This window comes from Dendrobates tinctorius, unplaced genomic scaffold (genome assembly GCF_039654945.1).
Source record: "Dendrobates tinctorius isolate UK_male_01 unplaced genomic scaffold, ASM3965494v1 ptg000014l, whole genome shotgun sequence".
Lineage (NCBI taxonomy): Eukaryota > Metazoa > Chordata > Amphibia > Anura > Dendrobatidae > Dendrobates > Dendrobates tinctorius.
The window spans coordinates 26,737,838-26,762,443 of NW_027361682.1; the positions used below are offsets into that span (position 1 = coordinate 26,737,838).

The window sequence follows — 24,606 nt, forward strand, 5'->3', positions numbered from 1 at the left end:
CCGCCAGCCAAACAAGCCCTTTAAACAGGAAAATTGGAGCTGGATGAGAAGTCTGGGATCTGGTGCAGATTGGGCCGTGTGCCCTATATATGAACCGCTCTAATAAGGATCTTGGTGCTTATTCTGTGCACAATCAAAGCCACGGAGCATCGTAAGACAGACAGGAGAAACTGCTGAAAAGAAGGATGCGGCCAATCTACCTGAGGGGATCCACAGCCCCAATTATGATTAAATGCACTGATATAAAAACCTGCAAAAAAACAGCTGCCCGGTCATGTGCCGCTGATCTGTGCAACACTGTTACTCAGATAAGTTGAGCTCATAGAGATTACTTCACACAGTATAAAGAGAGAGCTGGAGATGGATGGATACCAGAAGCGTACAACCCAAAACGGCAGACCTCGTGGCCGCTAAGAGGCCCGTGAGTAGGAGGGGCTTGGTACCAAGTGACACCTACCTCTGCCCCTTTCTCATTTCAATGGTAACTACATCCTTTGGAGGCAGATACTGATGAATACAGGGAGGTATTGGCTCACTGTTCGATCATTCTCCCTATCCATCTGAGCTCTCAGTCTCGGCGCAGGAGGCTCGATGCTGGTATTACATCACGCCTACTCGGGAAGCCTCAGTCTTTTATATTTTAATAATGAAAAGGTGATGCAGTGTGGGAGGCTGTTGGTCCATCATACTGTTGGAGGAAACTGTGTGGTCCTTCATAATGTGTTAAGGAACTGTAGGGTACATCATACTGTATAGAGAGCTGTGGGGGCCATCATACTGTACAGGGGGCTCTCATACTGGTGGAGGGAACTCTGGGGTCCATCATACTGTGTTAGGGAACTGTAGGGTCCGTCATACTGTATAGATTGTTGTGGCGCCATCATACTGTACAGGGGGCTGAGGGCACCCTCATACTTTTTGAAGGAAGTGTGGGGTCCATCATACTGTATGAGGGGCTCTGGGACAATTAAACTGTGTGGAGGGCTGTTGGGACTTTATATTGTTGAGGGAAATGGGGAGTAATTATACTACATATGGTGCTGTAGGGTCCATAATATTGTGTTGGTGGCTGTATGGTCAATTATACTGTGGAGTCCATCATACTACTTTATAAGGTGCTCTGGGGGCCATCATACTGTGTGGATGGATAGGGGGTCCATAATACTGTGTGGGGTGGGGCTGTAGAAGCAACCTAATGTGTGTGTGGGGATTTGTGGGTGCATCATATTAGTGCAGCTTGCTGTGGGTATTAGTGCAGCTTGCTGTGGGGTGATCACATTGTGCGTGTGGGGGATAATTATGTGAGGTGGTTCACTGAGGCATCATAATTTTTGTGGGGACATTTTTGAGGGCATGAAACTCTATAAGGGCTATGAAAGGAGGATCCATAGTGGGTGGTAGATAGAGTTGCAATCAAAATGACTGAAACCCATCTTCTACTGGCGCAACCGCCATATCTATCAAGCCCTTTGGATGCTACAGGGGAGCAGAATCGGCTATTTTGAGTCCATATTGAGATATACAGAATGCATTCAGACCATTAGGGTATGTTTCCACGGTCTGGAAACACGGCGGATTGGATGCTGCGTACAACCACAGCGCCCAATCCACAGCATCCATATGACACAGCATAGTATGTTGTGAGTTCATTCTCTGGTTCACCAGTTGTGAGTTCTCCTTCCAGACTCCCTCTGGTGGTAACAGGAGGTAGTGAGGCTGATTTGATCGGTTGAGATCTGCCACCTGAGAATGAGGATGACGATTGGACCTCAGGAGTCTCAGATTGGATTTAAGACAGCCGACGCCATATTCAGTTGCTGTGATTCCTTCTGGCTTGTCAGCTCTTGGTTTTCAGCTCTGTTCCAGTCATCTAAAGCTAAGTTTTTCTGCTAATGTTCACACGTGATTTTGTTGGTCTATTCAGTTTTTTGGTGTGGTCAGCCAGCCCCGGCTGGGGGTTGTGCTGAATTTCCACTCTTATTTATCAGTATTTTGCCAATTTGCTTTTTGTCCCTTACTAGTTTGGTCTCTTTTTGCTCTGTCTCAGAATATTTCAGAGTGCTGATATAGTGGGAGAAGTCTAGTGACTTCAGGGTTAATTTTGCTATCAGAAGTGTTGGACTTTATTTTTGTAGGGTTTTTTGCAGGTTGCAGACAGTGTCTTTCCTTTCCTCTCTAGTTAGTTTGGGCCCCATCATTTGCTCAGCCTATTTTCCTGCCTGTGTTTGTGCCTTCATCTTGTTTCACCGTCAATACATGTGTGGGGGCTATCTATTGCTTTGGGGTCTGCTCTGGGGCAGTTAGTTTTCCCCTTTTCATGCTTCAGGCTTATTTAGTCCTCCGGCTGTGACGAAGAGTCTAGGAACATCGTATGTACGCTCCATGGCTGCTGCTAGTTGTGTGGTAGGATCAGGGATCTGCATAGTTACCAACCTCTCTGGTTTTCTGTGACTTAGCTTGTTTTGCTTTTTTTTCCTCGGTCACCCATTCATAACAGAATCACCATCCATACCACAGATTCTAGGGTACTCAAAAGCAGGAAAAAGTTGTTAAAAAAAAAAAGTGTCAGAATTTTTTTTTTTTTTTTTCCTCTTTTTTCTCAGGGGCCGTAGGAGGATTTTTTTTTTCTTTTTCCTAATGGAGATTAAGCAATTGTCTGATCGTGTGGAGCAGCTGGCTGCTGAAATGCAGGGAATTTCCACCTACCTCATTCAGTCACATGCTGCTGAACCTAAGATCCCTACTCCTGATGTGTTTTCTGGGGATCGGTCTAAATTTCTGAATTTTAAGAATAATTGTAAATTATTTCTGGCCTTGAAGCCTAACTCATCGGGGAGCTCTGTGCAGCAGGTTAAAATTGTCATCTCCTTGCTGCGCGGCTATCCCCAGGATTGGGCTTTTTCTCTGACACCTTAAAATCCTATTCTGACTAATGTGGATGCATTTTTTTCAAGACCTGGGGTTGTTGTATGATGAACCTAATGCTGTTGATCAAGCTGAGAGAACCCTGTTGGCATTAAACCAGGGTCAGGATTCTGCAGAGTTATACCGTCAAAAATTCCAAAAGTGGGCGGTCCTTACTACATGGAATGATAGTGCATTGGCAGCTCTCTTTCGGAAGGGTTTATCAGAGACGGTAAAAGATGTTATGGTGGGATTTCATGTTCCCTCTGGTCTTGATGATTCTATGTCATTAGCCATTCAAGTTGATCGGCGTTTACGTGAACGTAAAACTACACGGGAGGCGCTGCCACCTTTTGAACAAACGTCTGAACCTATGCAATGTGATGGGGTTTTGTCTAGGGCGCAACGTCAGGAGTTTAGAAGGCGTAATAAGCTGTGTTTTTTCTGTGGAGACGCCTCTTACATTATTTCTGTATGCCCAAAACGAGAGAAACGTTTTGCACACACATTTGCTGTGGGCAGTATGCAACCTAAGTTTCATTTGGCAATTACTCTGATCTGCTCCTTATCCACGTTTTCCACGAAGGCTTTTATAGATTCAGGAGCAGCGTTGAATCTGATGGATTTGGACTTTGCTAAACGTTGTGGTTTTTCCATGACGCCTCTGCGGACGCCTTTTCCTTTGAGGGGTATTGATGCTACTCCTTTGGCGGAGAATAAACCTCCGTTTTGGACCCAGGTGACAATGCGAGTTGCCCCAAAAAATTGTAAATTTTTGGTGCTGCATAATTTGCATGATACTATTGCTCTGGGTTTTCCTTGGTTGCAAACTCATAATCCAGTTTTGGATTGGAAATCTGGGTCTGTGGTGAGTTGGGGTTGTCAGTGTGTTCTTATGGAAGCTCCTGTTTTCTCCACCTCTCCTCAGTCTCATGATATTCCTGATTATCTAGCCGATTTTTCTGATGTATTTAGTGAGAGCAAGTCTGCGTCTTTGCCTCCTCATAGGAGTTATGACTGTGCAATTGAGTTGATGCCTGGGTGTAAATTTCCCAAGGGTCGGCTTTTCAACTTATCAGTACCCGAACATGATGCTATGCGATCCTATATTAAGGAGTCATTGGAGAAGGGTCATATTAGACCATCCTCGTCACCTTTAGGTGCTGGGGGTTTTTTTGTGACCAAGAAAGATGGTTCATTAAGATCATGTATTGATTATCGTTCCCTTAACAAGATGACGGTTAAATATCAGTACCCGTTACCTCTGATGTCTGATTTATTTTCCAGAGTTAAGAGTGCCTGCTGGTTTACTAAGCTTGACCTCAGGGGGGTGTATAATCTTATTCGCATCAAGCACGGGGATGAATGGAAGACGGCGTTTAATACTCCGGAGGGACATTTTGAGTACCTGGTGATGCCTTTTGGGCTCACTAATGCCCCTTCTGTCTTCCAGGCCTTTATGAATGATATTTTCCGTGATTTTGGGGATAAGTTTTTGATCATCTATCTGGATGATATTTTGATCTTTTCTAGTGATTGGGATTCTCATGTGGAACACGTCCGGACTGTGTTCCGGATTTTGAGGGAGAATTCCCTGTTTGTTAAGGGATTGAAATGCCTCTTTGGTGTACAGAGGATTTCATTTTTGGGATTTATCTTATCTCCATCGACTATTGAAATGGACTCGGCCAAGGTACAGGCCATTTATGATTGGGTTCTGCCTACTTCTTTGAAGGCCCTCCAGAAGTTTTTGGGTTTTGCTAATTTCTATTGTAAATTTATAGGTAATTTTTCTGGTATTGTCAAACCACTGACTGATCTGACCAAGAAGGGCGCTGATGTGCTGAATTGGTCTCCTGAGGCTATCTCAGCATTTCAGGAGCTTAAGCAGAGATTTACTTCAGCTCCAGTTTTACGGCAACCTGATGTCTCACTTCCATTTCAGGTGGAGGTAGATGCTTCTGAGATTGGTGCAGGAGCTGTTTTGTCCCAAATAGACTCTGTGACTTCTAAGATGAATCCCTGTGCCTTCTTTTCTCGAAAGTTCTCCCCATCTGAACGCAACTATGAAGTGGGCATTTGAGGAGTGGAGACATTGGTTGGAGGGAGCTAGACATCAAGTTGTGGTCCTCACCGATCACAAGAATTTGATTTATCTGGAGTCGGCCAAACGCTTGAATCCTAGACAGGCTAGATGGGCCTTGTTTTTCACGCGTTTTAATTTTGTAGTCTCTTTTCTTCCGGGCACTAAGAATGTTAAGGCAGACGCCCTTTCTAGGACTTTCTTTGCCGATTCTCTTATTGTGACCGAGCCTACTTCCTTCCTAGGTGAGGGGGTAGTTCTTTCTGCCATTTCGCCCGATTGAGACGCGCCCTGGAGGAATTTCAGGAGGATAAACCTGAGCGTTGCCCTATGGGAAAATTGTATGTTCCTGACCAGTGGAGAAAGAGAATGATGTCTGAATTTCATTGCTCCGCATTGGCTGGTCATCCAGGTATTTTTGGTACCAGAGATTTGGTGAGTCGGTCCTTTTGGTGGCCTGGCTTATCTCGTGATGTCAGGAATTTTGTACAGTCCTGTGGGACTTGTTCTTGGTCTAAACCCTGTTCTCGTTCTAGTGGGTTGCTGATGCCCTTTGCCGGTGCCCAAGAGGCCATGGACCCATATCTCAATGGATTTTATTTCTGATCTTCCTGTCTTTCAGAGAATGACTTATCTGGGTGATTTGTGATAGATTTTCGAAGATGGTCCATCTTGTACCACTCCCAAAGTTGCCATGTTCCGCTGAGTTGGTGCCCTTGTTTTTACAGCAGGTGGTTCGGTTACATGGGATTCCTGAGAACATTGTGTCCGACAGAGGAGTCCAGTTTGTTTCCAGATTCTGGAAAGCCTTTTGTTCCAATCTGGGAATTCAGTTATCCTTCTCGTCCGCATTTCATCCCCAGACCAATGGACAGACTGAGAGAACAAACCAGACCTTGGAGTCTTATTTGAGATGTTTTATATCTGCTGATCAGGATGATTGGGTCTCATTTTTGCCCTTGGCCGAATTCGCGCTGAATAATAGAGCTAGTTCTGCCACTTTGATGTCACCCTTTTTCTGTAATTTTGGGTTTCATCCTCGATTCTCTTCAGGGCAAGTGGTCTTCGTCCTGCCCAGGTGTGGACACTGTGGTTGAAAGAATGCAGCAGATATGGGACCAAGTGGTGGATAAGTTGTCACTCTCTCAGGAAAAGGCCCAGCGATTTTCCAACCAGCATAGGACCATTGGTCCCCGGTTTAAAGTGGGTGATATGGTTTGGTTGTCTAAGAATATTCCTATGAAGGTTGCATCTCCTAAATTTAAGCCAAGATTTATTGGTCCTTATAAGATTTTGGAAATTCTTAATCCTGTTTCGTTTCGATTGGCTCTTCCAGTTACGTTCAAGATCCATAACGTATTTCACAAATCTCTGTTGAAGAGGTTTGTTGAGCCAGTGGTTCCTATGGCAGCACCTCCTGACCCTGTGTTGGTTGAAGGCAATGTGGAATATGAGGTAGAGAAAATATTGGATTCTCGTTTGGTTAGACGGAGACTCCAGTATTTGGTCAAATGGAAGGGTTATGGCCAGGACGATAATTCTTGGGTCTCTGCCTCAGATATTCATGCCAATAAATTGGTTCGTGATTTTCACCGGGCCCATCCTGATCGGCCTGGTGGCGTGGATGAGGGTTCGGTGACCCATCCTCAAGGAGGGGTACTGTTGTGAGTTCATTCTCTGGTTCACCAATTGTGATTTCTCCTTCCAGACTCTGTTATGAATGAGTCACCGGAGGAGGAAAAAACAAAAATGCAAGCTAAGTCCAGAAAACCGGAGAGGTTGGTAGCTAGCGGATTGCAGACCCCTGATCCTATTCACAACAACTAACAGTAGCCGTGGAGCGTTCCTGCGGTGGTCCTAGATGCCTCTTCACAGCCGGAGAACTAAATAAGCCTAAAGAAAGAAAGGGGAAATCTAAACTGCCCCAGAGCAGACCCCAAAGCAATAGACAGCCCCCAACATGTATTGTCGGTGAAAACAGATGAAAACACAAACACAGACAGAAAGACAGGCAGAGCAAATGATGGGGCCCAACTAACTAGATAGGAAAGGACAGAAAAGATGCTGGCTGCAATCCGCAAAAACCCTACCAAAAATGTCCCAACACGTCTGATAGGAAAAACGGCCCTGAAGTCACTAGACTTCAAAATCCCTATATCAGCACTCCGATATATTCTGAAGACAGAGCAAAAGAGATTTAACCAATCAGGGACAAAAATGGAAATTCAGCAGAGCCCCAGCCGGGGCTGGCAGAACACAAAACTAAGCAAATCAGACAAAATCTCATGGAACAATAACAGAGCAAAACTTAGCTTTAGAAGACAGGAACTGAACTAGAGGCCAGAGCTCAGAGCAGAGAAATCACCAGCAACCCTACAGAGCGTCGGCTGCCTTATATCCACTCAGAGATTTCGGATGTCCAATCGCAATCCACCTGTTCAGGTGACAGGTTTCTCCCATCCAAATCAGTTTCACCACCTCCTTTCACCAGCAGAGGGAGTTCATTGGACATAAAAGGTGAACGAGAAAATGAGCTCACAACAAGACTCCCTCTGGTGGTAACAGGAGGTAGTGAGGCTGATTTGATCGGTGGAGATCTGCCACCTGAGAATGAGGATGACGATTGGACCTCAGGAGTCTCAGATTGGATTTAAGACAGCCGACGCCCTATTCAGTTGCTAGTGATTCCTTCTGGCTTGTCAGCTCTTGGTTTTCAGCTCTGTTCCAGTCATCGAAAGCAAAGTTTTTCTGCTAATGTTCACACTTGATTTTGTTGGTCTATTCAGTTTTTTGGTGTGGTCAGCCAGCCCCGGCTGGGGGTTGTGCTGAATTTCCACTCTTATTTATCAGTATTTTGCCAATTTGCTTTTTGTCCCTTACTAGTTTGGTCTCTTTTTGCTCTGTCTCAGAATATTTCAGAGTGCTGATATAGTGGGAGAAGTCTAGTGACTTCAGGGTTAATTTTGCTATCAGAAGTGTTGGACATTATTTTTGTAGGGTTTTTTGCAGGTTGCAGACAGTGTCTTTCCTTTCCTCTCTAGTTAGTTTGGGCCCCATCATTTGCTCAGCCTATTTTCCTGCCTGTGTTTGTGCCTTCATCTTGTTTCACCGTCAATACATGTGTGGGGGCTATCTATTCCTTTGGGGTCTGCTCTGGGGCAGTTAGTTTTCCCCTTTTCATGCTTCAGGCTTATTTAGTCCTCCGGCTGTGACAAAGCGTCTAGGAACATCGTAGGTACGCTCCACGGCTGCTGCTAGTGGTGTGGTAGGATCAGGGATCTGCAATCTGCATAGTTACCAACCGCTCTGGTTTTCTGTGACTTAGCTTGTTTTGCTTTTTTCTCCTCGGTGACCCATTTATAAAAATAGTGGATGGGATTTTATGAAATCCCATCTCCACTATGCGTTTAAAGACGCAGGAGGCAAACCTGCGTATACGCACATGTGGCGCGTCTTTACAGACTGCAGCATGTCTATTTAGCTTGCGGAGACAGTCTCCGCAAGATAATTTACACAGTCTATGAATAGGAAGCGGTGCTTCTCCATGTGTTCAATGACAGACAGACAATGCTCATAGTGACACATCGTGAACTGTTTCCTTATTATCTGAAGCCCTTTAGCTCAAAAACAGTTCTAAGTTTTTATTGTAAAACACAAAGGTTTATTTAACCTCTGTCTGTGGTGGATTTATATAACCCGTGTGGCTTTTATATTGTAAGGGTTTATGGCCCAGCCTCTGATGTTGGCCTGGTATCTCTGAGTCATCTTATCTTGAAAGCTAGCCAATGGACAGGGAAGATGAAACCAGAGTTACACATAGTGCAAATCACTATATAAGGCTAATTTCACACTAGCGTTACCGGGCGCAGCACAGGGCCGCCGCTAAGCTCCGCCCCAGCTGCGCCCCCTCCGGTCAGCTCCTCCTCTGATCGCATGACGCTGCATGCGATCAGCGTACCCTATATTTAGCGTTGAGTACGCTGGTTGCGTGCTGGTATGATTTTGCCGGCGCTCGAGCCCTTTTGGCGCTGCGCCGAGCGCACAAAAATGCAACAGTGCATTTGGCGCACGTCGGCGCAGCGCCAAAAGTGTACCAGTGCGCGACCAGCGTACCCAACACTAAATATAGGGTACGCTGATAGTATGCAGCGTCATGCGATCAGAGGAGCTGACCGGAGGGGGTGCGGCTGGGGGCGGAGCTTAGCGGTGGCCCTGCACTGCGCCCGGTAACGCTAGTGTTAAACTAGCCTAAGGCCAGAGAAGCATGACTAAGACAGAAGCAAAAAACTGGGGTACATGTATGTGTACAGTGTTGTGATACCTGCGTAATTGGGGACGCCCATGCAGTGTTGTAAATTTCCCAGGGGTTCTCTGTCTTGATGTTGCTACTCATTCCAGACGGATGATGTTTAAAAGCCTCTTGGTGATGGAAGATGTGAGTATATGTATTTAATCTATTATATGTACTTAACCTTTGTATGTTAAAATATACAAGAGTGTACGCAATCATACTATTCCTTTAATTTTGTACTTTAAAATAAAATTGCGTTATATCGCAAGTAGTAGCCTTCTTTAACCCCTTCTCGACCTGTGACACAGCGTATGCGTCATTAAAGTCGGTGCCAGTCCGACCCATGACGCATATGCTGTGTCATGACTTCAAAGCCCCCCTGCGGGTCGGGTGACCGGGGTCAATGAAAGGTCACCCGACATTACAGAGTCTGAGGCAAACACCAATCATATATGAAAATCCATAAATGTAGACTGAAACAATAAAAGTTGTCCAGAACATATAACCAGAACCATAGAAGCAATTGTTATAGTTAAAAAATATTTTTTTATTAATTAATATTAAAAATGAACCAATTAGTAAAAGAATCATACAAGGTGCTTCAAATAAGGGGAATACAGCCACCACAATATAGTAAATTGATGGACATATCAAGTACTAAAATCTCCAAGTTTACAGTGAAAATTAGTATAACATATGAATTAATGTTGTAAACTATACCAGATAATTATACAGACTTTTAATGCTTACAGCACAGAAAAAATAGTGAGAACAAGTATAAATACCTTCTTTTTAAAAGACTCTCCCATAAGCTCAGTTGCTAACTAATTCTAAATGGATGGTACAAACTATATCGAATCTCTGCAAAAGACCTTAAGAGACATAGCATAAATAATGCTGAAAAGCGGTACAAGAGCCTGCTAAATAGGTTTTACCACAGACTAATCAACCAAGCAGGTCCATATAACAGAGACCACAAGATATAGTTACCTGTGCCAAATAGCAAGTCCGTAGGAGTCCACAGAAAGTGCTGTATACTAGTGGTGTTTCCCCCACCCCAACGCACGTTTCGTTACTTCTTCCTCAGGGGGCGTGTACACAGCACCTTCTGTGGACTCATACGGACTTGCTATTTGGCACAGGTAACTATATCTTGTGGTCTCTGTTACATGGACCTGCTTGGTGGATTAGTCTATGGTAAAATCTATTTAGCAGGCACTTGTACCGCTTTTCAGCATTATTTATGCTATGTCTCTTAAGGTCTTATACAGAGATTCAATATAGTTTGTACCATCTATTTAGAATGTGTTAGCAACTGAGCTTATGGGAGTGTCTTTTAAAAGAAGGTATTTATACTTGCTCTCACTATTTTTTCTGTGCTGTAATCATTAAAAGTCTGTATAATTATCTGGTATAGTTTACATCATTAATTCATATGTTATACTAATTTTCACTGTAAACTTGGAGATTTTTGTACTTGATATGTCCATCAATTTACTATATTGTGGTGGCTGTATTCCCCTTATTTGAGGCACCTTGTATGATTCTTTACTAATTGGTTCATTTTTAATATTAATTAATAAAAAAATATTTTTAACTAAAACAATTGCTTCTATGGTTCTGGTTATGTGTTCTGGACAACTTTTATTGTTTCAGTCCACATTTTTGGATTTTCATATATGATTGGTGTTTGCCTCAGATTCTGTAATGTTCGTGTCCTTCATTTTTTCTTTTTGTCCATATAACTTTCTTAAATTATTTAAACAAAATTCTTTGATAATTTAATAATAAAGGAATTTTTTGGAAATTTTAAACAGGTTTTTATACTCTTTCTTTCTCTGTATGGACTTTAGAAGTTTAATGTTTGGCAGGAAGAAAATCTCTAAGATACGTATGCAATCTGACCCATATCACAGATCAAACCGAGAGTAAATACTATTGGTACTGTATATCTACAGAAATAATCTCTTACCTGGAATGTTGTGAATGGTAATTGCGAGGATCAGCAGCATAATCCGTCTCCAGCTACTGCCCACTTCTTTATGTGGCGAATCCCGGGTGCTCAGTGCAGACGATTCTTCGGCTAGGGGAGAATGAGCCCCTCTCTTTCTCTGGTAGACATCTCCATTCTCTATTTTATCTGCAGGAAACAAACACGAACCATCAGTAAATGCAGACATGATGAATACAAAGAACAGGAAATACTCTGTGAATAATTTTGCAATGGTGGCCGATACGGGGGTCTTATCAATTGGCTACAGCTGTCAGGCGCCAACCAGGCTCGTAGAGAAGAATCAGAGATCTTGGGGGACGTGGGCAGCGGGACAAGGGAACGCTGGGGGGATTGTTAGGTATTTTCTCTAATTATTTTACCCAACATAAAAGGGACAGAAAACTTTTTCACATCACGAAAATTAATTACCGTAACTAAGAACTTTCTATCTTCCAAAGATGGAGGGAACCCTTTGAGCCAAAAATGGGTTCCTAATTTGCTATGAAGATGCTCTATCACCCTGATTCTTCTTCTTTTCAACAAAAATTCACCGCGCTAACTGAGAAAAAAAATATCTGATTACACGGATACTTACTTAATGGTGTGAGAAGGAACCCAAGGTTAGAGGTGATACTTTATGTCAGGGATGCTTCACTCTGTTTGGTGATCCGTATATAGGAAAAACTGCTGGATTAAGTAGTAAGGATTTTTAGGATTGTACTGACAAATAGAAAAGGTAGCAAGCTGCTACCTGGACAGATGGTACTCACTTGAGTATGTCCAGGTCCAATGGTGAATGATACCGATGTCAGATTTAGGTGATTTTAGATCCAGAATAATCGGATTCTTAACTGGGGATATAGCAGTGACAGTAAGAAGTAACAATGACAAGTTTGGCCTGAGGTAGAGATAATAGTTAAGTAACTGGAAGCTGCACTTAGTGTGCAATGGTGTAAATTGCAGCATTAAATGATTGATTCCTTAGGAGTGCTGCTGGAAGTGGAGCACTGAATTAAGGTTATAGATAGGTAGCTGTGTAGCAGTCTGTGTCCGCTGATGGAACGAGGTGCTGGGCTAGGTGAACCTGCTAGTGACAACTATTTGATCCAGATGGAGAGCGATTGGAGCTCAGGCCCTGTGTGATAGATGTGGGTGAATGACAGGCTAGGCCAGCTGTGGAAACAAAGTGTTGGGTTGGTGCATTTCCTTGGGGTGGCTGGTGCTCGGTGAGATAGGCTGGGTGATGGTGCTCGGCTGGAGCGCTGATCCTGCAGCTGTTGCACGTGGAAGACGCCGGCACCTCGCGCGCTCCGGCCGGAAGCTACGCAGAGGGGCACGGTGAGTGGTGGGGGCGGAGCTTGTGTGACGTCACACTGGAAGCAAGGACGGGGGCGCAGAAGAGGCACAAAACCCATAGGACAGAGTAGTCCGAAACCTGGACAGAGTACCATCTGTCCAGGTATGAGCTTGCTACCTTTTCTATTGGTCAGTACAATCCTAAAAATCCTTACCACTTTATCCAGCAGTTTTTCCTATATACGGATCACCAAACAGAGTGAAGCATCCCTGACATCAAGTATCACCTCTGACCTTGGGTTCCTTCTCACACCATTAAGTGAGTATCCGTGTAATCAGATTTTTTTTTTTTCTCAGCGCGGTGAATCCTTTTCAATTTCTGATTCAGCTCTTTTTAACAGGCACCGGCACAGAGCCTGCTTTTCACCAGCCGCCTCTCGGATCTTTTACACATTTTCAAGTGGACTAGCGCCAGTGTGTTTATTGTTACTTGTTTTAAAGTACTATAATAAGGTGATAAGGTGATAAGGTGCCACACAAAAGGTTGATACATAAAATGAGAACAATGGGGATAGGGGAAAATATGTGTAGGTGGGTTAAGAGCTGGCTCAGGGATAGGAAACAAAGGGTGGTTATTAATGGAGCACACTCGGACTGGGTCACGGTTAGCAGTGGGGTACCACAGGGGTCAGTTTTGGGCCCGCTTCTTTTTAACATATTTATTAATGACCTTGTAGGGGGCATAGAGAGTAGAATTTCAATATTTGCAGATGACACTAAACTCTGCAGGGTAATTAATACAGAGGAGGACAATTTTATATTACAGGAGGATTTATGTAAACTAGAAGCTTGGGCTGATAAATGGCAAATGAGCTTTAATGGGGATAAATGTAAGGTCATGCGCTTGGGTAGAACGAACAAGTTGTATAATTATGTGCTTAATTGTAAAACACTGGGCAAAACAGTCACTGAAAAAGACCTGGGTGTATGGGTGGACGACAAACTCACATTTAGTGGCCAGAGTCAAGCAGCTGCTGCAAAGGCAAATAAAATAATGGGATGCATTAAAAGAGGCATAGATGCTCATGAGGAGAACATAATTTTACCTCTATATAAGTCACTAGTGCGACCACACTTAGAATACTGTGTACAGTTCTGGTCTCCGGTGTATAAGAAAGACATAGCTGAACTGGAGCGGGTGCAGAGAAGAGCGACCAAGGTTATTAGGGAACTAGGGGGTCTGCAATACCAAGACAGGTTATTACACTTGGGGTTATTTAGTTTGGAGAATCGAAGGCTTAGGGGTGATCTTATTACAATGTATAAATATATGCGGGGACAATACAAAGACCTTTCTAATGATCTTTTTACTCTTAGACCTGTGACGGGGACAAGGGGGCATCCTCTACGTCTGGAGGAAAGAAGGTTTAAGCATACTCACAGACGTGGATTCATTACTGTAAGAACAGTGAGACTATGGAACTCTCTGCCATATGATGTTGTAATGAGTGATTCACTACTAAAATTTAAGAAGGGACTGGATGCCTTTCTTGAAAAGTATAATATTACAGGGTATATACACTAGTCTCCTTAATATTGCGTTGATCCAGGGAGCTAGTCTGATTGCCGTATGTGGAGTCGGGAAGGAATTTTTTTCCCCAATGTGAAGCTTACTGTTGCCACATGGGGTTTTTTGCCTTCCTCTGGATCAACATGTTAGGGCAAGTTAGGATACGATATGGGTTGAACTAGATGGACTTAAAGTCTCCCTTCAACCTTAATAACTATGTTACTATGTTACTATGTTACTATAAATACTTAGTATAAAATTTTCTTGAAGACCATTGATGTACCAGTAAAGGTACCAGTGAATTACAACCCAACCAGCCATTTATAGAGACTTATTGACTAAATTACTTAGCCAGTAATGCAGCAGAGCATCTACCATGGAAATGTAAAGTTGTTTACAAAGGATAGGGGATAATTGTATGATCGCTGTGGCTTGATCATTGGGATTCCAACCGATCTGGAGAATGGGGCTCCCAAAGTCTCATGTGTGAATGGATTAGTAGCTCGGCCACCAACGTGCAACCACCAATCCATTTACAGTCTACACCTTGCACATTATCATTTCATTCACACAGGAGACATTAGTTCCCCTATTCTCAAGATCACTGGAGATCTCAGCAGCAGAACCCCTTCCGATCATAAATTTATCAAGTATCCTGTGGACAGGTGATACATTTTTGATATATGGGACTACGCCTTAGGCTAGGGTCACACAACTGCTTTTCTCTCATCCGAGAAAATGGTATTCACACTCTGATAAGACTCCGATGAGAGTTTGATCAGACTGGGATCGATTTTCTCAGATGACAACAAGAATAAAAAAAAAAAATCTCCCATTTTCTGCATTCTGTCAGTCCGTGAAAATAGGACCACACAGGGATGTCCGATTTTTTTCTACAGATCCATAGACATGAATGACCGAGTGCGACAATCGGATGCAACTTGTGCATGCTGCGATTTTTCTTCTTCAGGCTGACTGACAGATTAACACGGGGACGAGTGTTATCAGCCAAAACAATGGATCGCACTCGTCCGATTTTTATGGTCGTGTGCACGAGCTCGTAAGACATTTGACTTAAAAACTCTTAAGATTAAATGAACCCCCAGATATTTTGGCTTATCCCCCATTTATGGCAAGCCATAAGCAATATCCCTGCTCGGACTAAGACACATATGACAATTTTCAGATGTTTATCTTACTGCATATGGAGACTGTGGGGTCCATCACACTGTATGGAAATCCTAATACTGTTGGAAGGAACTATGGGGTCCATCATACTGTATGAGGGGCTCTGGGACTATTATACTGTGTGGAGGGCCTGTATATTGTTTGAGGGAAATATGGAGCCTGGGAGGGTCATTATACTGATGGCTTCATGAGGGCCATTTGTCAGCCACCCAGGTACTGTATAAGCCCAGCTCCTGACCTGGAGACTCCTGGTCGTACTGCTCAATACGTTCAGGCACATTGTGCATTCTTATCTCAGCTGAAGACTAGACAGGGAAGCGACCTGGAGCAGCACTGTAATGCTGATGCTTGTGACAAGCACTAGACAGCTGTTTTTTCCCCAGTATCGAGGATTGTGAAGTTAAAACAGACAGTGTTTTGATCTGTTGCCAAATAGCCTACCATCCGGGTGACTCACAGGGGTAATGTGATAATACTTCACTTTGCAGCTTCCAATAGACGTGGGAAATATGCAAGTAACCTGCAGCCTACGAGCTGGAGAAGAGATCAGTCTTCATTGCCCTATTTTTGCTGAGTCTTCCATGAAATTAGAGCAGATTTAACAAGGAGTGCAAGACAGAACATTTTTTAGACCGCTCCCTGAGTCCTCGGCACCAGGTGTCACTTTGATGGTCACCTCCACTGGCCACAATCAAGTAGAAATAACACAATTGCTGCTAGAATCATTACAAGATGTAGCTTTTATGTACTGGAGCATTAAAATGGCTGAAAATCATCCAATTTGTATCGTCCTTGTACTATCATAGATTTTATAGTGTTTTCAGACTTGATAGCGGCTATAAAAGGCTGGCAGCTATTCCAAAATAACACATCACCCATTATCGTAATGTGCCCTCCTGCTGCTGATTCATCATATATAACTTAAAGTAAAAGAAACAATCAGTAAGTCCAAGACTAATGCCTTGGTAATTTCCTTGTAAGCCATTAACTATAGTGTTTTCATTAGTGCTGGTCCCTTTTATACTAGTGCAGGAAACTTTGGCCCTTATTCTTTTTATGAGGTGACCTTTCTTTTTTGCCTTTACATTTTTTTTGCACTAAATTCTTCATGCTGCTTGATGAATTTTTCACATAAATCATAGATTCTGGCTCAGATTTATCATTATCTATGCACTTTTTTCCTGTAGTCAAAATGGTTCAGATAAGTGTTTTATTTATTTATTATTTTCTTTATTATTTGATGTTGTATTTCTTTGAAATTTTATGATTATTATTATTTAAATTAAACTTTTTTTTTTTTTTGAGAAAAAAAGACAAGTAAAGGGCATGGCTTTAACTATCCATATGTTTTAACCCAATTCATTATTTGCGACTTTTCGAAATATCGCAAAACCTTTGTGTAATTGTACTCCAGTACTTTACTGGAGTACAAAATCTGTCTAATTTTATTTTCGGTCTTATTGAAGACCGACATGCAATGTTTTAAAGGATAATGTGCATTTTACCTTTTATTGTGTCCTTTTAGAGTGAAGACAAGAAAAAAAAGCAAATTTGATTTTACACTAAAATGTTTCAACACTTGGGCGCCATTTTGAAGAGTTTGATGCAAAAACAGCAATAAATTCAAAAGATAAAAAAAGTCAATTTTTGTGCCTTTTTAGAGCAAAAAGTTGCATGCTCTGCTAAAATGTTGCATGCTTGTCTTCAACTGTGCAAAAATAAAATTAGATGACAGAACGTCAGTTTGTTGCATACACTCGTGAAAGTGTCTGACAGAAGAATAATCAATTTCCAGTGGATGTTAGGTCAAATGGGCTAACAAGTAAAGAAGGATGGCCCAATGGATAAGCAAAAAGTAGATCCAGGTCCAAAAGGACAAAGTGAACTGACTGGACAAAGTTCAAAGGGCAACCATGGTGCAGACACCAGACCAATGGGCTTTCAAGGATCTGAAGTTCTCTGATGGAGACTGGAGGCTGCAATGGAGCTCTATCCTCTTCAGCGATGAGTCCCGCTTTTGTCTGTGACACCATAATAGTTGGAGGTTGGTCTGGAGATGACGTGGCAACACCATGAAGTTGTGTTCAAGAAGGAATGACATGCCGGTCCAATTCCCAGGATTAAGGATTAAGGTGTGGGATAGCATAATGTACAATAGCCAGACTTCTCTAACCTTCATTCCAGGTCATTAAATGCTCAGCGTTACATTGATTTGGTGGTGGAGTCAGTGGTGCAGCCATTTTTCCAAAGTGTTCAAGAAGCAGTTTTCCAACACGACAAAGCCAGGCCATATGTTACTCGTACTACTGTGTGCAGCCTGTGTGGTCTAAGTGTGCTACCATGGCCTGCAGACGCCAGACTTGCCTCCCTTCAAGCACATCTGGGACGTCATTGGTCGGCAACTGGACAGGGATCTGTCAGCAGAGGATCTTGATGATTTGCCCAAATGCATTGTGTGGTAGAGCCTTGTTCAGACAACCATTACTATCCTCAATGATATCAGGTGAACCTGTAAGTGTGGGGATTTCTGCACGTGGCGCTCATGCTCCATACTGAAGAAATCAAAATGTTTCCTCATTTTCATCATTTGCGAATCACTAACACGTCCATCCATCCTGTGATTTTTATATTTCCACCATGTTTCCTTCTTGGTGTTGCAATTTCAATGTTGAGGAGTTTACTTAGGCCAGGTATGAAATAATTATTCACAAATGTGTGCAGCTCCATGTGCTAGTCCACTCTGCACATGGGTGCAGGGGATGCCGGCGATTACATGCAATATTCTCCTTCATAAAACAGACCAGAAAGGTGCATGCTTTGATTCTTAGATCCATATGGAAAACCGCATGTATGCACTAGCACAAGGACTGGTTGGCGTTCTAGCCGTGTGCAGTCCGCAGCATCATTATACCCTGTTAGTTCTTCAGGTTCATGGTGCATTCTGGGAACCAAAGTCCTTATTTGTTTCCTTTGAGAAGGATGGGACTTTGTGACTTGTTAATGGCGTGCTGTAACTTTTTCTCTGATTTCAATCACATTGATTGTGTGCTCTCAGCCATGGATTTCTTACATTACACATGACTGCTATTTAATGAGATGCTTGCCCTGCAAACCGCTGAACAGAGGGAAAGTGTCAAGCAAGTGGTATCCCGGGGGGGGGGGGGGGGGGGTGTGACCGAAATATAGAAGACAGTCTGATAATGTCACACTATATAATGACAGGAGGACAGGGGAGCGTTCAATGCTCAGAGCGGCATCGAAAATAGTTTACATCGTAGGCAGATACAATGGAAAATGTGTTCTTTCAACCGCCAATATGTAGCGTTTTTGCAGGTGGTAGACGCAATAATAGAACAAAATCCGGTGAATAAGTTGGCCGGTTTTGCGTTTTTAAGATAAGCAACATGCCAATTTATGCAGAAGATTTTCACTGTGGATTTCAGTCTTTGCAATACTGCACATTTGCAGTAGTTCTGCATTAAAATAAGAAACTAAACTGGCTGCAGATTTGCTCACCTTGGACATGTAAAAACGATGGCTATGTTCATGAGTTCAGAATATGCTGTGGATTTCACACTGCAGATACGTTAGTATAGAACTTATAAGCTATTTGCGCAGTTTAGTCGTCCTTCTCCATTGTATTGCAGCAGTCGAGCTTTGCATATAGCATAGGGGAGATACTAAAGTAAATTTGCTGTTTACTGTAAGGCTGTGTTCACACACAGCGTTTTTTTTAGTGGTTTTTACTGCGGTTTTCGCTATAAAACCGCTAAAAATAAGCTTCCCAGTCATTTCTATGCATTTTGCACTTTTTGTGCACATTGATGCGTTTTTTACCGTGAAAAAAACGCATCGCGGTAAAAACCGCAGCATGCTTATTAATTTTGCGGATTTTTCCGCGGTTTTGGCTTCTTCCATGTGGTTTGAAACCGCTGCGGAAAAAACGCATCAAAAACGCATCAAAACCGCGCAAAAAAAGGCGCAAAAAAACGTGCAAAAACCGCCACGGAAAAATAGGTGCGGTTTCTGGGAAGGGATTCAGGTTTTTGAGCAGAAATTTTCTGCAACGTGTGCACTTAGCCTAACACATGCAGACTTTATTGAGCTTTCGTTGCCAATTTGAGTCTAAATCCGTTGCAGAAACAGCCTTAAAGAGAATCTGATGCTTGTTTTTTTTATGATGTATGATAGCCTGATTTTAGTGATATGTCACTTGCTGGTCTGCATGCAGTCATTTTGATAGAATCACTGTTTTCTATTCTGCAGATCCAGCAGAGCTTGGAATGCTGAGCTCTGTATAACGCCGCCCACACACCTGATTGGCTGCTTTCTGTGTACACTGCATATTGGCAGAAAGCTGCTAATCCGTGTTTGGGGTGAGATTGGACCAGGAGGAGGCATGAGACACCTAGTCCTGTAGTGATAATCTCCTGCTGATAAATCACTGATTTTATTAAACAGCAATACACAGCCTGATAAATGACACATCGCTGGAATCAGGGTCTCTGACTCTACAACATGCTGCTCTCAGAAAACACAGCGCAAAAAAACGCTGACTAATTTCCTGTAAACATGCCGTATTGGCTGGATTCCTATGACCAATCAGGAATCCTATTTGCTCACACTAGTTTTCTTTTTTTCTCTTTATTACTAGTATAATTATCCTGTGACTCTTGAGATGACGCACTATAGATTGATCAAGCAATATATACCCATTTTTGCATATTCTCACACTCGAGTCCCATGACACATGGAATCCATACAGAACTATCCCTCTCTGCTATAAGAGTCGCACTGAGCTCGGTCATCAAAAGGTTTCTATAATTACCGTAATTCTCACGTTAGTAGAAGAATCTGTACTGTCTATTACTGCATTATCTGCAGAGATTATGCAGACGAGTCATCTGCCAAGACAGAAAAGACAGTGACGTTATCCAACAGTATCGGCAACTGATACAAGTTGATCAAGGCAAGCCTAGGACTAAGCGTCAGCACGATTGAGTCAGGTCAAATCACCACCCAACTGCAATATCACTAGACCTGTACGGTCAGTGAATTCATCTAAAGTAGGGAAAACAGAGAGTGACACAGAAAAGCATAAAGTGGTTAAAGCAACTGGAGATATTTAGGATAAGCATTAAGGAAGCAGCAGATTTTTACATATGGAATTAATGGTTACGTGCTTGTCACCCGATAAAAATAATACCTTTTTTGTAGAGATCCCATGTGCCAGTTCTGCGATATCTAGCTTAGAAGGCATATACAAATCAGGCTAGGGGTGTGCCAGACTGTTTTTTCCCAGTGCACTTGCAGGCTGAATTGCATATTTTTTCTACAGTAGATTTCTCATGAATAGCACATCAGATCTCTACAAAAAAGGTGTCAATTTTTATTGGGGGATAAGCATCTATACAACCATACCACTACTTCCATATGTAAAATCGTGGTCCCTTTAACCTCTATTAGAGGGGGATAAAGTTATGACCAGGGATGTCATGCTCAGCACATGAGTCTGAGCTTTTCAATGGAGTTATACCTCCAATATATGACACTATATAAGCATCTAGTGGTATCAGGAGCCCATGCTGTCCCTGTGAATGGGAAAGATTACAAAAAGGAATGCTGACACTTACTGGCCTGACAGGGACTAAACGACACTCTTTTGGCCTCCGTTGTGTGAATGACAACCAAGAGGTACATTTACAGACCTTTTACTAAAACATATGCCAAAAGTAAGGCTCTGCAGCTTAAAACTATTATTTTTTATCTCTCTTTTTTTTGGTACAGTCTATAACATAATTCCTACAATTTTACTCTGTCGGAGATGAGAAAGAGACAGGATAAACGATGTCCTAGAACATTCATATACTCAAAGATATGGAGGGAGATGATAAATTAGCACTTTTCACTCAAGGAGCCTCGGAGCTTCGGGAAACTCAGTTTAAAGAGAAAACAGCAGAAGGAGCAAAAGCTTAAGTCAGCCAATGTAGTGAAGACTAAGACTGTGCTGCCTAAGTAAAAATTAAATCAGTAAATGGCACACAAGGGTCCTAGGATAATTAAAGGGAAAGATGAGCGGTGCCTCAAGTATCGACGTATTCCCTTTATTGAAAGGACTGTGGTCTTATCGTGATGACAGCACATAGTAATTAGTAGGAGTTTGTCACGATGAATGATCTCTTGCTAAGAGGGCAGTAAAAGTATGAGCAGCAATCGATGACCGATCAATGGATTGTCCTAAAGACGGATTATATTCTAACAAAGGAGATGTTACTGAATGTGGATGATGGATAGGACACTGGTGGTGGATGTAGGGGAGGGATTCACTTGGAAAAAGAAAAGAATAAAACACTTTACTATACATTTCTTCCCTTGAGATTGTAATTTAACCATCACCCTTTAGAGCTTAAAGGGAACCTAGTAACGCTAATAACCTGCAGATATATGGTCAAGCTGCAGGTTAACAGTATTATAACGTTGCCAGACCGATATACTGAAGGTGCAGCTACCAGGAGAAAATACATTTTATTCCTCCCAGCAGCCGCCGGCTTTTAGTCATGGAGGTGTGCCAAGGAAGCAGCCAGTCACGTGTGCAGACCCGACTGTCAATCAAAGTGCTGCGCGCACTTACAGCTGCTGCTCGTAGTACTATGCTCCAGTCATGCCTGTATGACTGAAAGACAGTGGCTCCTGTTTGGAAATAAGGACATTTTCTCCCGGTAGACGCAATTTCAGTAAAGCTGCCAGATAGCATAGTACAGCTGAAGATTAGCCATATATCTGCAGGTTAATAGCATATGGGGGACATTACAGGTTCCCTTTAACCCCTTCCTGACATGCGCTGTACATATACTTTTCTGTGGGAGGTGCATTCCCACAAAAAGCACTATAACTACGGCGGAACGATCGCGCGGCCTCACGGTGACCGCCGCAGTGATCGCGTGCGGGTGTTAGCTGTATGTGCATGTGACAGCTAACACCCTGCAGCAATGGCTATGATCAGCGCTAACACCAATCACGAGCATTTAACCCCTCTGATGCCGCGATCACGTTGGCCTGATGATCTCCATGGAGACCCCCAGCACTAAGATGGTGGGGTCCTTTCGGGTCCTGGAGGGATGGTGGCTTGCGATCACCTGTTGAGAGCAGGCACCGGCAAGCCTCCTTCCCTGCCTGTCAGATCCTGATCAGATACTCTGCTGTGCAGTGTCAGATCAACGATCTTATCTAATACAGTAATGTCTCATACTGGGACAATGTAAAAAAGTTTAAAAAAAAATTACAAAGTGTAAAAATAATTTTTTAAAATGTCCTAAATAAAGGAAAAAAATAATATTTTCCAACAAATACATTTATTTATGTAAATAAAAAAAAACAATAAAAGTACACATACTTGGTATTGTCGTGTCTGTAACAACCCGCTCTATAAAACTGTCCCACTAGTTAACCCCTTCAGTGAACACCGTAAAAAAAGTACATAAAAAACAAGGCAAAAACAATGCTTTACCATCATACCGCCAAACAAAAAGTGCAATAAAACGCGATAAAAAAAGATGGCTGTAAATAAACATGGTACCACTGAAAACATATTGTCCCGCAAAAAAACAAGCCATGATACAGCTGCATGAGCAGAAAAATCAAAACGTTATATATCTCTGAGAATAAAGCAATGCAAAAATAATTATTTTTTCTATAAAATAGTTTCTATTATGTAAATGCGCCAAAACATAAAAAAAAAAATATATAAATGAAGTATCGGCTGTAATCGTACTGACCCAAAGAATAAAGCTGCCTTACCTATTTTACCACACGCGGAACAATATTTAAAAAAAAACAAAAAAAACAATTCCTGGTGTTTGATCATTATGTCTCCCAAAAATCAGAATGGAAAGCGATCAAAAAATGTAATGTGCCAGAGAATACTATCAAAAGAAACGTCAGCTCGTCCCGCAAAACAAGCCATAACATAACTCTGTCGGACGAAACATGAAAAAATTATAAATCTCAAAATATGAGGATGCGAAAACTAGTTTTCGCAAGAAAAAATGTCTTTTAGTGTATGACAGCAGCCAAACAGAAAAATAAAAATCTGGTATTGCTGTAATAGCACCGACCCGACGAATAAAGTCGCCTAATCACTTATACCACACGAGGAACGGCGTAAAAAATAAAACCAATTCTCAACTACTGTGATTTTTTCACTCTGGCTCCCAAAGATCGCAGTAAGGCTTGGTGCATATTTATCCTGAGCTCTGCACTGAGCGCTTACACTGGGGATTCTGTGTAAATCTCTGAAATACATGATTCTGACAAAACCCGGGGCGGAAAATTCCCTATAATGAGGCAGATGGAGGCAGTGTGAAAGCCATAGCATCTGTGATCCGGCAGTATCCTTTCTTTAGGATTGCACAGTTTTGTGCACTTCTGTGAAGGAAACCGCTGAACAGAGGCCAGATGGAGTCCAGAGTAAATTTGCTGCCTCATTATAGCGAATGGATCCCTCGGGGGTTTCATCTGTCACGTCACTAGGAGATTTAGATGGAAACCCCAAAGTCAGCGCTCAGCGTAGAGCACCAGATAAATATGATCCCAAATGTTATATAAAATGTTCCCAATAAAAGCTTCAACTCAATCTACAAAAAAAGCAAGTCCCCACTCAGGTCCTTCATCTGTAGCACAAAGGCTCTGTAAAACAAAATGGCTCCTTGCTCCCCAAAAGAAATCCAGCAAATTCTGCGCTCCCAAATCCAAATGCCCTCCCCTTCTGAGCCTCAGTGTTCCTAAACAACATTTAGCGCTCACGATTGGCATTTCTGTAGTGATGAGAGCCCGCCTAATTTACAGGTGCGTGTCTCCAGAATCATGAGCTAGGCATAATGTATTGGTGACTGCAATGCACTGGTCACTATTAATGGCAGTTTGCAATTTTCACTCAGCAACATCCACTGCTGCCTGTTTCTGGAAAACACTCATGGAGTCAAAATCGTCACTACATCTGTAGATAAATTCCCAAAGGGTTATAATTTCCAAAATGGGGTCACTTGAAGGGGAATTCTGTTTTTCTAGCACTTAGGGGCTTTTTGTATGGAATCCGCAACTAGTCTAGGAACATCTGCGCTACAGGAGGTAAATAGCGCTCCATCCCTCCCAAGTCACTCCGTGTGTAGTACTGTACAGCCACATACAGAGTATTTCTACATTCAGCAGAAATTGTCGGACAAATTCTGGTGCCATTTTTACCCATTTCCCAGTGTGAAAATGTAAAACTTGGGGCTAACACA

General features: G+C 42.5%; 1 protein-coding gene across 5 annotated transcripts in view; it reads right to left on the minus strand.

The window, feature by feature from the left end:
* The window catches only part of SLC39A11 (solute carrier family 39 member 11), a 641,085-nt gene that overhangs the window by 105,957 nt on the left and 510,522 nt on the right, over nt 1-24,606 (minus strand). For all 5 annotated transcript variants that reach the window (XM_073560128.1, XM_073560111.1, XM_073560102.1 and 2 more), the window contains one exon: nt 11,251-11,418. In XM_073560128.1, the coding sequence (XP_073416229.1) occupies nt 11,251-11,418 (168 nt within the window). The remainder of the gene's footprint in view (nt 1-11,250; nt 11,419-24,606) is intronic.